Source organism: Lethenteron reissneri, chromosome 53 (genome assembly GCF_015708825.2).
Source record: "Lethenteron reissneri isolate LAM-NWPU_2019-01 chromosome 53, ASM1570882v1, whole genome shotgun sequence".
Taxonomy (NCBI): Eukaryota; Metazoa; Chordata; class Hyperoartia; order Petromyzontiformes; family Petromyzontidae; genus Lethenteron; species Lethenteron reissneri.
In genome coordinates, this window is record NC_083831.1 from 11,080,473 (window position 1) to 11,095,387 (window position 14,915).

At 53.1% G+C, this 14,915-nt stretch overlaps 1 protein-coding gene across 1 annotated transcript in view; it reads left to right on the forward strand.

The window, feature by feature from the left end:
- The window catches only part of LOC133356219 (ryanodine receptor 2-like), an 88,388-nt gene that overhangs the window by 34,312 nt on the left and 39,161 nt on the right, over positions 1–14,915 (forward strand). The window contains exons 6-15 of the mRNA XM_061573595.1: positions 960–1,038; positions 1,560–1,672; positions 2,988–3,087; positions 4,462–4,558; positions 6,010–6,084; positions 7,029–7,185; positions 7,771–7,935; positions 12,181–12,302; positions 13,582–13,765; positions 14,469–14,604. Coding sequence (XP_061429579.1) covers positions 960–1,038; positions 1,560–1,672; positions 2,988–3,087; positions 4,462–4,558; positions 6,010–6,084; positions 7,029–7,185; positions 7,771–7,935; positions 12,181–12,302; positions 13,582–13,765; positions 14,469–14,604 — 1,228 coding nt within the window. The remainder of the gene's footprint in view (positions 1–959; positions 1,039–1,559; positions 1,673–2,987; positions 3,088–4,461; positions 4,559–6,009; positions 6,085–7,028; positions 7,186–7,770; positions 7,936–12,180; positions 12,303–13,581; positions 13,766–14,468; positions 14,605–14,915) is intronic.

Genomic DNA, 14,915 nt, shown 5'->3' on the forward strand with positions numbered 1-14,915 from the left:
TCATCTCCAGTCGTGGCACGTCTTACCCAAGCCCCACTTACTTCCCCAGCTGCTCGGTGTCTTCGATTCGCATGCGATCCCTGATCCACGCGTTCCTCTTCCTGTCACCCAACGGAATTCCAATGACCCACCTCTGCGTGTGTTGCATTACGTGTGCGCGCAGCGAGTTGGTGCGGTGGGGAGTACGGGTGGTGCATCTGCCCGTCATCCCAGTCGGTTAACCCCGTAACACCTGACTCTGTCTTGCCGCGGCCTCATGCCAGCGACGAGACTTTCACACTTCACGGGACAGTCTCAAAGTGCACCTAGCCTGGCACCAGCGCTGCGGTGACGTCACCGCCACATGGTGGCGAATGGCGGCTGCTGCTGCTGCTGCTGTTGTCTGTGTGGAGTAGCGCCCTGCACTACGAATCCTGCCACCTGAGTTCAATTCGCAGCTGTGGCTACCATGGGCAGGTGATATCAGAACCAGTGTTGTGTGCCTCCCCTGTGTCGAAGTTAGCCTCAGATGAGTAGCTAGCGTGGTGTGGCCACACCATCCCCACTTGAGCCGTGCTGGCTACATGGGGGAGGGGGGGGGGGGGTCCGTGTGGTTTTGTGTGTCTGTGTGTGCGTGTGGGTAGCGGTAGTGTAGCGGTTAGCGCGCTGCGCTACGAACCTGGCGACCCAATTTCGATTTCCACTCGCGGCCAACGCCGGTGACGATTATCTGAACCGGTCCTGGGCCTCCTCCCCTAGGTCAACTCAGCCTTAAATGAGTACCTGTTGCGGTTTGTAAACAACGCCACCGGAGAGACAAAGGCGGCTGGGCCCGGTGCCGCTGGCCACCCAAACCCTCGTGTGCCGTTCGGGCCTTCATGGCTGCTGCTCGCTAACGGCACTTGCCCTGACAGTCCGTTAAGGCTATACGGGGGGGGCACCTTTGTCTTTGTGTGTGTGTGCGTGTTTTGACCTTGCAGTACTTGAGCTGCCTGTCGACGTCGAGGTCTTCGACAGACAAACTCGCGTTCGACGTCGGGCTCCAGCAAGACGCGTCAGGTGCGTGCGACCGTGTCCCCCCCCCCCCCGCCATTGCTTCCGTGGAAGGAAATTCATGTTGTCGGGAATTTAACGCTAGGGCAGATTTTATTGATTTATTTTTGTAAATCACTTTACCAAAAAAAATATAAATTATATCATGTAGTTTTCCATTTATCCATAATAGAGTTTTCTTGGGTTAGATCGTGTAAATATATATGTGTTGTCAAACCCACCACCACCCGACACAGCCAATTAGTGAGGTTTGTCATGTAAACAACGTGGCCAATTCGTTACTAGTACAACACACACGGCCGAAAGCCACCATCGCCGCCGCCGCTGCTGCTACAGCTACGAGGATGACCAGATTTTGCGCGACGATGGCTTATGCTCCCTGACGAGCTCGGCATTGATCGATAGTTCGATTCCTGCCACGGACACCCAGAGACGCACGCGTCCTTGTGCGCGCCGTGGCCCAGCGCAAATCGGGAGCCGTGCCACGTGATTGAGTTGGTTGTCGACGTGGTCCCTCCCCTGCGCAGGCGAGTCGTGCTGGTGGACAATTCACCCGGCGTCCAAGCAGCGCTCGGAGGGAGAGAAGGTCCGGGTGGGAGACGACCTCATCCTGGTCAGCGTCTCGTCGGAGCGCTACCTGGTGAGACGGCCCGTCGCGGTCGCGTCTCGTCGCGTCTCTCCCCCGGGGACGGCCGCCATCCTCGCCCCCATCTCTGTCGCGTTCCATCCTGGGGCCCTCTCCTGTCTCTTGTCCTTTCACGGCTGCACACACTCTCAATGTCGGGCACCCCGTAGGTCAGCGACCAGACAGTCAGATGGTTGTGATCAGCCCATGAGTACGTCGCTTGGATTAGAAACACGCCTTTAAGTTGTGGAGATGATTTGGCTGCTGAAAATGGCCACGTGAAGAAGCCATTTCGTTGAGCCATCATTTGTTGCGAGGTCTCTTCTGAAAAAAAAGTAATATCTCAGTGGGCTTTACCCGGTACAATAAAATCTTTAGTTTTATTTGTAAACTTTTTTTAATTTGCTTACACTTTGCACTCCTATCGTGTTTTTGTATCGTTTGTTGTTGTAACGTTCTGACCCGCCCCTACTGGACATCTGTGAAAACACATTCCTTTGGAGGGAGCTGGTAGGAACGTTGGGTTGCTCGGTCAATGGCCAGGGTCAACGGCGGCGTGGTGTATTCCGCAAATATGCCCGAATGTGAGGGCGGGCACAAGCCGGTGTGAGTAGGTTAAACGTTGAGTTTTATAAGGGCACCACGGGGTGACCAGCCCCTCCCCACCCAGCTCCACCCCTCCCACCCCCCACCCAGCCCCACCCAACCACCGGGCCACAGACCGCTACCGGTCCGTGGCCTGTTAGGAACCGGGCCGCATAGCAGCAGGAGGTAAGAGCGGTGAGACCACGCGTGGCCCGCCCCCATTGTTTTATTATTCACCACTTCCATCCGCATCTCTTTCCCGCACTGCGCACTTGTCTCAGTCACCATGTAGCTAACCCCACAAGCTCTAACCCCTAGCCAAAATAAGTAAACAACAAACGTGGCTGGAGTTCTTCTTTGAAAAGGGGGAAAGACCCAATGATGAACCCCCCCCCCCCCCCGGTCCGTGAAAAAATTGTCTTCCACGAAACCGGTCCCTGGTGCCAAAAAGGTTGGGGACCGCTGGTTTAGAGTATTTGACTGCTCTAAATTTCCACACGATCATAAGCCAATTCCTTGGGCTTATAATTTGTGAGCTTGGCCAGGTCAATCTCTGAAAAAGAGCTATATAGCTCAGTGAGGCCTTACCTGGGGAAAAAAACAAGTTTATTCAGCCACTCGGTGGCCTCTGTGGAGGGCAAATGTGGGCGACGCTTCGTCTGCGGCGTGGGCGGCACGGGTAGCGGGCGCCGTGGGGCTCGCGTTGCCGGCGCCGCGTGACCGGCTCCGTGTCTCTGCGCGGCAGCACCTCTCCTACGCCACGGGAGGCCTCAACGTGGACGCGTCGTTTCAACAAACGCTCTGGAATGTCGCTCCGACGTCGTCCGGCAGCGAGATCGCGCAGGGTGAGTGCCGGAGACGGCTCGGTAGCCGAGGGGGTGGGTGGCGCGTTTGCGGTGGCGGGTAAAAAAAAACAAAAATGAAATATATTTGAATTTCAACAGCAATAATGATCATGGGACCTCGTTTGCCAGTACCAAGATATACTAATAGGGGTTTTCCCCTTTTTTCTGGCAACAAAACTGACACCTTTTGCAAGGAATCATGCTTACATTAACCACAATACTTGCAGTCAAATGCAAACCAAAAACAATACTCTGATCATTTATGCATTGTCTTTGAAACTGATTGGTCCACACCAGAGACAGCTTTCTTTAGAGCGTCATCTGGTCGAACACCATATGAGACTAGGCTCTAAAGAAAGCTATCTCTGGTGTGGACCAATCAGTTTCAAAGACAATGCATAAATGATCAGAGTATTGTTTTTGGTTTGCATTTGACTGCAAGTATTGTGGTTAATGTAAGCATGATTCCTTGCAAAAGGTGTCAGTTTTGTTGCCAGAAAAAAAGGGGAAAAACCCTTTCAGCAATAATGATGATAACAATAATATAGATAATTATAAAACAACATCGTGTGCTGTGGAAGGTGGCTCGGCATTAAACAATCACGGCCGAGATCCTGGGTTTGATTCCATAATTGTCATTGTTGTCAGCCATGAGCAAGCCACTGCTGGATGGATGGGCTTCCCAATTACTTTTTTAACTCAAATATGAGTCGCCAACATTTTCTGGGAAAATACGTTGGGCACGTTCATAGTGGGTTGCGTGTAATAACAAGCATACAATGGAGAGACAAGGGATAATTTAATCATGTAAAATGTATTAACATTTTTTTGGTCATAATATTTTTAGTCCATTGGCCTTTGGGATTGTGGAACCGATGTTTCCCGGCAGTGTTGGTGCAAGTAGGAACATTTCTGTACCATATTCTTGGTTCTTTCGGTAAAGTCACGTAGATAGAAAATAAAAATAATCAAATAAAATTAAAATAAAATTTTTGTTTTTTAAATAAATAGAAAATGATAAAAGCAAAAAAACCCACGACGTTTCGATCGCAACACAAGCGGTCTTCATCAGGCGTGTCTTCAGCGAAAGAACCCAGAATATGAATTCCTGCAGTCACGAAAGTTTTAAGTCCAAATTTTTGCACCACTTTTGACTTTCTGAGTCTCATAAGCACAGCCAGCCGTCCTGTTAACCAACTGCTACTCAGTCGCCGGATGCTCTCGTAAATATATTCGTATGTTGAACTTCTTTCGCACAGTACGTAGTACGATACGAATCTGTATGAGCTTATCGACAGTCCCGATTGGTCAGACGACTGGATGCTTGTTAAGACGAGGCCCCGCGATTGGCTGACCGCCGCTGCTCTGCTGCAGGCTTTTTGATTGGTGGGGACGTCTTGCGCCTCTTCCACGGTCACATGGACGAGTGCCTCACCGTCCCGTCCGCCGACCTCCCCGAGGAGCAGCGAAGGTTTGGGACTGCACGTTGGCCCCGGAAATACGTTCCCCGAGCGAGCGAATGTGGATCCGCGGTTCCAACAGATACGCTGCCCGAGCGAGCGAATGTGGATCCGCGGTTCCAGCGTGTCACGCGGCGGCCACCCGGGTCTTCGCTCGCTCTTGAAGGGAGAGAGAGAGAGAGAGTACCACTCCCGAGGAGCGCGAGGAAGCACGGACGGGCAGGCTGTGGGCCGTCGCTGTAAACTCTCTCAAGCTCTGCGGTCCTCTATGTGTTGAGATGTTTTTGGGGCCAATTACTGAATGTTTATGCACGTGGGAGGAGAGAGGAGGACTACGGAGAAAACCCGCACGTGCGACGGGGCAAAGCTCGATCCCATACAGGTGGAACAGATGGAGATTATTCCACACTCCGCTTTAGCGCGTTCTGCTGATGAGATGGGGCCCAGAGCTCCTCGCCGCCGCCTCCGCACTGCTGGTCTGCATGGCTCAGAGGTCGCAAGCACCAAGCAGTCAGTAACAAACAGCACTGTAAGAGTTGGAACAGATGATGAATTGAGCGAACTTATTAGAACTTGGGAAAGGAGGCAATGGGAGAGGAAATTCCCAAGTCGAGCGGTGTTTAGGAAGGAGCGGGAAGAGAAAGTGCAGTGGCCTACAGTGTGAGTCAGGAGTGAGCGAGTAAGCAGTGAGTCAGTGAGTGCTGGAGTGAGTCAGTGAGAAGTCGGTCGGTGAGGAGTGAGCCAGTAGGTTCATGGAGTGAGTCGGTGAGGAGTGAGTCAGGAACGAGTGAGTCAGTAAGGAGTGAGTCAGTGAGTCGGCGAGGAGTGATCCGGTGGGCGGTGGAATGAGTCAGTAAGGAGTGAGTCAGTAAGGAGTGAATCAGTAAGCAGTGAGTCAGTGAGTGCTGGAGTGAGTCAGTGAGAAGTCGGTCGGTGAGGAGTGAGTAAGTAGGTTCATGGAGTGAGTCGGTGAGGAGTGAGTCAGGAACGAGTGAGTCAGGAACGAGTGAGTCAGTAAGGAGTGAGTCAGTGAGTCGGCGAGGAGTGATCCCGTGGGCGGTGGAGTGAGTCAGTAAGGAGTGAGTCAGTAAGGAGTGAGTCAGTAAGGTGTGAGTCAGTGAGGAGTGAGTCAGTGAGGAGTGAGTCAGTGAGTGCTGGAGTGAGTCAGTAAGAAGTCGGTCGGTGAGGAGTGAGCCAGTAGGTTCATGGAGTGAGTCGGTGAGGAGTGAGTCAGGAACGAGTGAGTCAGTAAGGAGTGAGTCAGTAAGGAGTGAGTCAGTGAGTCGGCGAGGAGTGAGTTGGTGGGCGATGGAGTGAATCAGTAAGGAGTGAGTCAGTAAGGAGTGAGTCAGTAAGGAGTGAGTCAGTGAGTCGGCGAGGAGTGAGTTGGTGGGCGGTGGAGTGACGGCATGCGGCGTGCCGTTGACCCTGTTGCCTTGTGCCGGCCGGCGCGTGCGTGCAGGTCGGTGCACTACGAAGCCGGCGCCGTGTGCTCTCACGCCCGCTCCCTGTGGCGCTTGGAGACTCTGCGAGTCAGGTGACCGCGCGTCAGCACGCACGTCGGCACGCGAACTTGGTCATGCGTTCTGGATGACCGCGGTCGGATACTCTCCATTGGTGTGCGACCGTGGTCATCCAGAACAGACCGTGACGACGTGTAAACGATGCAACGCCCCCGATCCACAAATACTCAGGAGGCATCACGGCGATGCACTCCGCTTGCTCCTGCTGATGCGCTTATCTTTCCTTGAACCACCTGCATGTGAGAATGCGGTTGTCGTGTCTGCGTCTGCACCAGCCAGCCGTAGGGAAAAAAGAGATTCGGTGGCAGAGAGGAGAAACGCACCCATGTTGGCTGTGATTGATAAGTAACCCAGGCCCGTGCGGGAGGTGTTGCTAGAAGGGATTGATGGCTGGCGGTCGAGACTAATGGCCGAGTGGCAGCCAAAGGTGGAGAGAAGATGCCCGAGAGGGTGGCCTGGTGCGGAGATGAAGCGAGGGAATTTGCGGTCGTGCGCGGGAGCTCAATTGACTGTTGCGTTGCGAGACCCTGATAGATGGTGACGGCTGAGAGAGAGACCATCCTCCAGAAGTGGATAGATCATGGCTGATGATGACAATCTTAATTTGTCTATTTGTCAGTCCGCACACTCCCTTGGGTGATTGTCATCATGCAGAGTTAAACAGGGGCTCATTCTGACGGGAGGGAACCAGCTGATCTCACGGGATTTAGAAATCACTCAACCCGCTTTCCAGTCCTCCGCCCATCCTCTTGCCACCACGTGGTATTAATGCCATTCATGTAGCGCAAGGCTGGCACCGAGGCGCCGTTTCACAAGCACAGTCCGCAGCCGTCCCACGGTTGGGCGCGACGCTGCGAACGTGCGGTCCCCGTTGAGCAGTCGGCCGCGCGACGTTCACCAGGGCGGCCTGCTTGATTCGAATCTGCTTAACGTTCCGCCCCCCCCCCCCCCCCCGTAGCTGGAGCGGAAACCACGTGCGCTGGGGGCAGCCGTTCCGGCTCAAGCACATTACGACCGGGAAATACCTGGGCCTCACGGAGGACAAGACGCTGTGCCTGCAGGACCGCGAGAAGTCCGACGTCAAGTCCACCGCATTCTGCTTCCGAATTTCCAAGGTACCCTCGACCCACCTCCCCCAACCCCCCCCCCCCACCCCGGACATTCATCGTCAGTCATCGTCATTGTCACACACCGCAAGTGTAAAAACAAAAGTGCCCGAGCGTCAATGGAATCAAGCTCGGTTTGAATGGAGCGCCGCACACGAGGGTGGCATGAGAATCTCGACAAAGTTTTTTGTTTTTTGACGATCAGTTAAACGGTGTACACCGCGGCGTCAACAAGGTAAAGGCGCATCCATGCAATCGCTCGCTCACGCTCCTGCTGGCGGAAGGGACTCCGCCAGAGGGAGCTTTCGAGAGTGTTTGGCCCCAAGATCTCTGCAGTGTGGCAGTTAACTTCCGTTGTCAATGCGCACAGCAACCACTGGAAATGCACGGCGTTATTCAGGTGAAGAATTCCGCCATGGTTCCATCGTTTGCTTTGAGCGGAGCGACTCCGTGGCTTGAGAGGCGTGCGTGGGGAGCAGGCCACGGTTGAGAAACGTTGCGACGCCCTTGGCGATGCCCGTCACGACCCCCGTGGCCCTTGTTGAGCTGTGAACAGTGGCCTCCAACGATGGGTCGTGCGCTGTGGCGATGCAGGAAAAGCTTGACTCTGGGCCCAAGCGCGAGATCGATGGGATGGGGCCTCCGGAGATCAAGTACGGGGACTCGGTGTGCTTCGTGCAGCACGTGGACAGCGGCCTGTGGCTCACGTACCAGGCTCCGGACTCCAAGACCGCCCGCCTGGGCATCCTCATCCGCAAGGTGCGCGCCCACCTCTCAGATCTGTCGCTCCCGCCTCTCAGATCTGTCGCGCCTGTCTCCGCGACTGCGAGTGCGTCCCATGAACACGGGCCGGGCAGGCGAGCGGGCACAGCTCATACCTTACAGTAGGTGGGGATCTCCTTGGGTGGGGGCACGCGCACCACCCGTACCTGATCGTAGGTGGGGATCTCCTTGCCGTTAGTGAAACGTGAGGAGTCCGCTGCCGATGTCGATGCTGATGTTGTTGCGCCTCTGCCCTTGCTACCCCCCAAACTCACGGCACCGCGCCGTGAAGCAGTTGCTGCCCTTGACGCTGATCTACGTTCATTGAAGTTCTTTCGCCCCGCACGTAGGGAACCGTGCTAGTCGGAGGTGCGGATGTGATGGTGTTTTTGTGCCGTTATTGGGGACTGGGCGGACACCATCAACTCACTGCAATTCATAACCCAGTTTAACCGAAGGTGTCTGCCTAGAATCTGAACCAGCATCTCAGTGGTGCCAGCTCATTGTTATTTTTGTTACGTACTCTTAGGTTTTTTTTCGGTGAAGTCACGTAGATAAAAATAAATAATAAAAATTATAGAAATAAAATTATAAATCACGACGTTTCAGAGGCAACACAAGTCTCCGTCATCAGGTGGGACCGTCACAGCTAAATTTACTGTATCAAATAAATCTAGCTGTGACGGTCCCACCTGATGACGGAGACTTGTGTTGCCTTCGAAACGTCGTGGTTTATAATTTTATTTCTATTATTATTTCTATTATTTTTATTTATTATTATTTATTTTTACCTACGTGACTTTGCCGAAAAAACCTAAGAGTATGAATCCTTGTAGTCACGAAAGCTTCAAATCTATTTTTGTTACGCTCGCTTACCCAAGAAACCCTCGCTGAGTCTCAGGACTCTTGTAATGAGGGTCTTGCCAAGTTTTAGCCGCAGCAGGAGGAGGCAATGATGGCTAAGTGTGATTGCAATTGGGTGATTTGTGGGTAATTTTTCAAGTTTAATCAAATTTGGAGCACAATGCCGGCACACAGTGGCCTACTGTTTTGTTTTTTAATGACGCCGCAGGATATTTAACGTCCACTGTGCAGCAGATGGAACCTAGCATTTTACGATTAATGCCTCCGCAGTATTATCCAGGGCAGCTAAATCGGATTCGAACCCCCGAACCTCCGTAACATCGGCGAACGCACGATTGCCTAGCCGTGTCGCCACCGCCAAATGGATTCTGGAATCGGCGATTAACATTTTATTGAAAAGCAAAATTCCATTCAGATTTTTGACACTTGCGTTATATATCCATCAATCTCGTGGACAGTCTGGACAAATATTATCCAGAAACATTTATTAAGGCGACGGATATGTTGCTTGGATTGACACGTAGTGGCACAGTTGATGCATCTCTGCCTGCCCAATGAACGAAATACTGAAATTAACAACGAAACGTCGCAGTGAACGTCACCGGATGTTTCCCGTCTTATAGGGGATCCCGAAACATCCCCAATCGCTGTAGGCCAGGCCTGGGCGCGTTGAGCACTCTGGTGGTGCTTCAGTCGCTTTTGTACGGCCAGTGGCGAGCAACCGTCTTGAGATCAGGTTGCCAGCGACTTTTGCCACCAACTCGCTCGCTCCGCGCGAGGGTCGGCGAATCGCAGACGCGCGGGCGACCCCGGGCTGACGACACCGCCACTCGTCGCACGTTCGCGGCTCCCGGCTAACAACACCGCCACGTGTCCCACGGTCGTGGCTCCCAACCGACGACACCGCCACTCGTGTGCAGTGACGCTCGTACGCGCCTCCCTCCTCCCCTCCCCACCCCACACTGGCTCCCCCTCCGTATATAGTCACGCGGACGCACTTACGGCTGCACTTTAAAGTGGCTTGCGAGGGTGCGCGGTTGACACTTTTATTTTCGTTTGCAACGCCGTTGGGGAGACGCTTATTTTTAGCGGGATGTGTAACGGATGCTACGGCTGGCCCGCCAGCAGTCGTGCCGACCGACCGGGACAAGTCGCCGCTGATCGCCGAGGAGGAAACCGCGGCGCTCCTTCCACGGAAGAGAAAGCCGCCGCTTTGGCCGATTTTGCTTTCTCAGTTCGGTGCCTGAGGAATACACAGGGTGGCCCAAATGTCAGGACACGCGGGGTATTAATATGCATATATTTTAGCAAATCGCATAGGGTTATTACATTTCTGTCAACAATTTTTCGAACTGACTTATGGTAACTTGAATGCGTGCAGTGGATTATGTTTCAAAATAAATTTAGGACTCTTTTTAAAGATTGCAGGTGTAATTACAGTGTAGAGACTCCTCTACTTACGAACGTTCGATTTACGAACTTTCAGAGAAACGAAAATACCTGCCCGTATGTTCGGTTGCCTGTTTCGACCGAGAGTCCTAATTTCAACCGCCGTGCAATAGATGGCGACAGTGGCATATACATCTGCAGAACATGAAGACACCAGCGGCATTTATGTCTACAGAAGATTATAAACTTTTAAAGCCATTCCCCGTGTTTAGTGTAGATGCCGTACAACACGTTTGGAATCGACAGGAGTAGAGTTGAACTGCGGAACAAATCGACTGATGAACAGACCTCTGGAACCTAACTCGTTCGCAAGTAGAAGAAGACACTGTGCTTATGTTTTGAGTTCTCAATTCAGTGCAACAATGGATCGTTCTGCACTGCCCTCTGATGACAACGGAGCCCCATAGCAGCAGCAGCCTATAGCACCTGTTGGTGTATGGCGGTTGCCCGACCAATAGCTATCCAGGCCGAAACCAGCTTAGCTTCTGAGATATGATGACATCAGGCACATTCCGGGCGATGAGTCATCGGCCACGAGTTACTCTTCGAACGCGTAGACGTCATTTACGATTTTGTAGGCCGCTGGCTTAGGATCCCAACGACGCGAGTTCAATTCCTGGCACGGGTTCAATTCCCTCGGCCTGCCTCCGAGTGCCAAGCGCAAGTCCCTTGAGTGATATTCGAATGTGAATGCGAGCGCCACTCGCAAATGTGAACCTGGTTTGTGCCCCTCTTGGGTCGAGCCGGCATAAAGCGAGCACACGACACAGTGGGATGTTTTTTTTCCGATGCTGAACACTGGCTAAGGAGAGACTAAAGCATCGCCAATCCATGAATGTGGCATTGTGCGGTGTTAATGGGCTCTCGCTAATGGTACCGGTTCGCTCGTAACACAGCCCAAACGCGAGGACTAGATGTTTGGTTTTTGCATGCATGTAAATACACCGTTGTTTAAATTAAAATGACACATTCCATCCAACGGTCAATCAATCAAACGTCGGTGACAGGAGTGTATTTGACCATACTTCACCATGCTGGTCAGTGCACATTGGCGAGGAGGAGGAGAGGAGGACAGGCCCCAGAACCGGTTCGAATGTTAATCACCACCGACGGTAGCCTTGGCCAGGAATCAAACTCAGGTCTCGAGTTTTTCCGCCTTTCCAGTCCAGACCAAATCCGCATGCATTTCTCAGTAGCCTCCAAGCCCGTCAGAACCGTGCAGTACCCTGCAAACGAAGTTCAGCCGTGAGGTCCCGGCACAAGGACCCCCTGAATCGATTCCTGCCACGAGAACAGAGACGGAAATTCCCGGACCGTCCTCGTCGGGACCTGGGCAGGTGGTGGCCCCCTGCGCGGGCCGCCGGGTTCGTAGCAAAGTTCGCTAACCACTGTGCCACCCCTCCACGCTGACTGCCGCATACTGCTTGGGAGTATACTCGTGTGTTGTTTCACCGCGCCGCGAGCCGTGGCTACGAAATGCAGCTGTCACGTAAAATTGTGAACTAAAGTTTATTTTTATTTTTTTACTTTGTATTTTACCACCAGTTAAGGTGCAATGAGTTGTGTAGCTATTTTTCAGAAGCGGCCAGGCCCCCAATTGATCACTCACCGAAGCGGATTGTCATCTTGTGGAAATTTATAGCAGGCAAATGCTCTAAACGCACGTTGATTCTAATCGTGGAGGGAAAAACTGGAGGACCAGACCCGGAGAAAAATCCACACAACCACAGGGAGAGAGACAATCTGACTCCAAATATGCAGCAGGCGTCAGGGTCGGAATCTAATCCCACGACCTCCTGCACACGGGGCGAGGTAGTGAACATTTCGCCACTGCGGCGCCCAACGTTGACGCGCTGTGGTTTGAGTGTGAGGTCACGCCGACCCCCACGTGGAGTTGACCCCTCTGTGCTCCTCGCGTCCACACGGCAGGCGATAGTCCACCAGGAGGGACACATGGACGATGGGCTGACGCTGTCTCGCTCCCGGCCCGAAGACTCGCGCACGGCTCGAATCATCCGCAGCACCACCGCACTCTTCAACAGCTTCAACAGGTAACGGCAGCCGAGCGGGCCAGTGAGGGTCGCACCGTAGCATCTGCTGGGCATCTGCAAAAAATATTGGACGTCTGTGAAAAAGAGCTTCACAGCTTATTGGATCCCTTCGGTAAAAATAAGCATTCAGATTCTGATTCCGTATCGCTGCACGACGCGAGTTCGGGTCGCGCCCCCACCGTGTGTTGTTCGGCGCTGGCTGTGCGACATTTCGCCCACCACTGACCTTCACAAACACGTTTCAGGACGAACAAAACTTTGGCGAAAAGTGCATTGTTGCCCTTCGGAACCATGATCGAAAACCGGCCCAAATTGCGTCAAAAGGGGTTTCCCATTGATTTTATGGGAATTTATGAGAAAACCCAGAAGCGTTTGGTCATGCTATGGTGGGGCCCACGGTTTGAGACTGGTCCCTGTAGTTTGGGGAAATTCCTGTTTTTCAATCGGTGTAGGATAAGGCCGCATCTGCCGTGCGGTGCAATGCGCACCACTCTTTTCGGGGTAGATTGACGCCACCAGGTCTTCCTGTGGGGTTGGCGACTTAATTAAAGTGCCAACTAATGACATTGGCATTGTCCTGGGTTGCTCGCCGCTGACCGTCAGGATGGAATGAGGGCATTTTGAAAAGTGTGCATGCGATCTCAAAGTGGCTTGCGCGGGACTTTAATTGCAGTTTTGGCTGGCCATCGGACAAGGACGGTCACTGCGTCGCACGCAATCAGACGCGCTTCTGCGGCCATCTGGAACGCTCTGGAGCTGCACACTTTTAAATGATAATCAAGATTGAAAATTCATTTCTCTAGAACTGCTTTTTGTGTTTAGTTTGTTGTCCTTCTCCCCACACCTCCGATTAGCACGGTTGGACACGTATGGGGCGGAAGAAGTTCAACAGACATAAACACAATCCTGACATGCACCCGTTTTTTCTTTCCTTTCCCCCTTGCTAATCCTCCCGTGTCCACTGTCGATGCACGCTTGACTCCCGGGCAACGCGACACCGTGGTATCATGACACCGTGACACCGTGACACCACGACACCTTGACACTGTGATACCACGACATCATGACACCGTGACACCGGGACATCATGACACCGTTACACCGTTACACCATAACACCGCGACATCGTGATACTGTGACACCGTGACACCACGACATCATGACACCGTTACACCGTTACACCGTTACACCATAACACCGTGACACCCTGACACTGCCACACGATACCTGGACACCGCTGACACCGCCATCGACACCACCGACACCGTCGACGACGCAGCGGGCTGGACGCGCTGCGAGCCAAAAACCGCCCGGTGCGCGTGGAGCTGCCCTTCGTCGCCATCCGCCTGAGCCTCCAGGACCTCATCGACTACTTCCAGCCACCGTCGGACAGCCTGGAGCACGAGGAGAAGCAGATCCACCTGCGCTCGCTCAAGAATCGGCAGAACCTCTTCCAGGAGGAGGTGAGCGGGGGGGGGGGCGGCATCGAGCCACGCGGCGCGCTGCATGGCGCCACGCCATTTTGCCCACCGCGCCCCCTGCCCTCGATCATTCTATGAGCCCCCCCCCTCCCCCGCTGCCTTTGGCAGTCGATAGCAGCCGCTCGGTTTGGGGAATTCCCTCCCGTCGTGCCTGTTCTCAAACGTTACTTCATGACCTTTGCCCCAGTTCAAGAAGCACGTGAGCTCTTAACATCTCGTTTTGAACTTTGATATGTACCCACGTACGTACGTGTGTGTGTGTATGTATTTCGAGACGATGTAGACAACAGACAGGAGATGTAGCGAGATGAGAGCAAAGGGGGATGCAGAAGAGAGAGGGAGAGATGGAATGAGATGAGAGAGGATGTGGACAACAGACAGAGATGTAGTGAGGGGAAGGACAGCAAACTAAAGACAAAAAGCAGTTCTAAAGAAATGAGCTGTCAATCGAGATGATTTAAAAGTGGACAGCTCCAGTGGCTTCCCCATATCGGAAAGGAAGAGCGTTCCAGACGGCCGCAGCGTCTGAAAAGCACGCGATTGCAGTGACTCGTCTTCGTTCGATGCGGGTAGAGCCGTTTGTTGCCGGGCTGTACCTGTACTCACCTCTCTCCCGATATTATATATATGTGTGTGTGAGTGCGTGTGTATAAATGTTGTTGCGTGGCGCGTCCGCGTGTCACAGGGCATGATCACGCTGGTGCTCGAGTGCATCGACCGCCTGAACCTCTACAACAGCGCGGCACACTTTGCCGAGACGGCGGGCGAGGAGGCGGGAGATTCGTGGAAGGAAATCCTCAACTCCCTGTACGAGCTGCTCGGTAAGCCGCGGGGCGTCTCGGACTTGTGTAAGAAAGTCACGAATGAAGTAAGCATATTAATCTTGATTTGAAGCTTTCGTGACTGCAGGAATCCATACTCTTTGGTTCTTTCGGTATGTCACGTAGGTAGAAGAAAAATAGATCACGACGTTTCGATTGCAACACAAGCAATCGTCATCAGGTGGGACAACCACAGCAAGAAAAAAAAAACACTTCAGCAGTTTTTTCAATCTAGATTTGAAGATACATCCCTCCAGTATCAGAGGGAAGAGCGTTCCAGACGGCCGTCTTTGTACGATGGCGATCCAAAA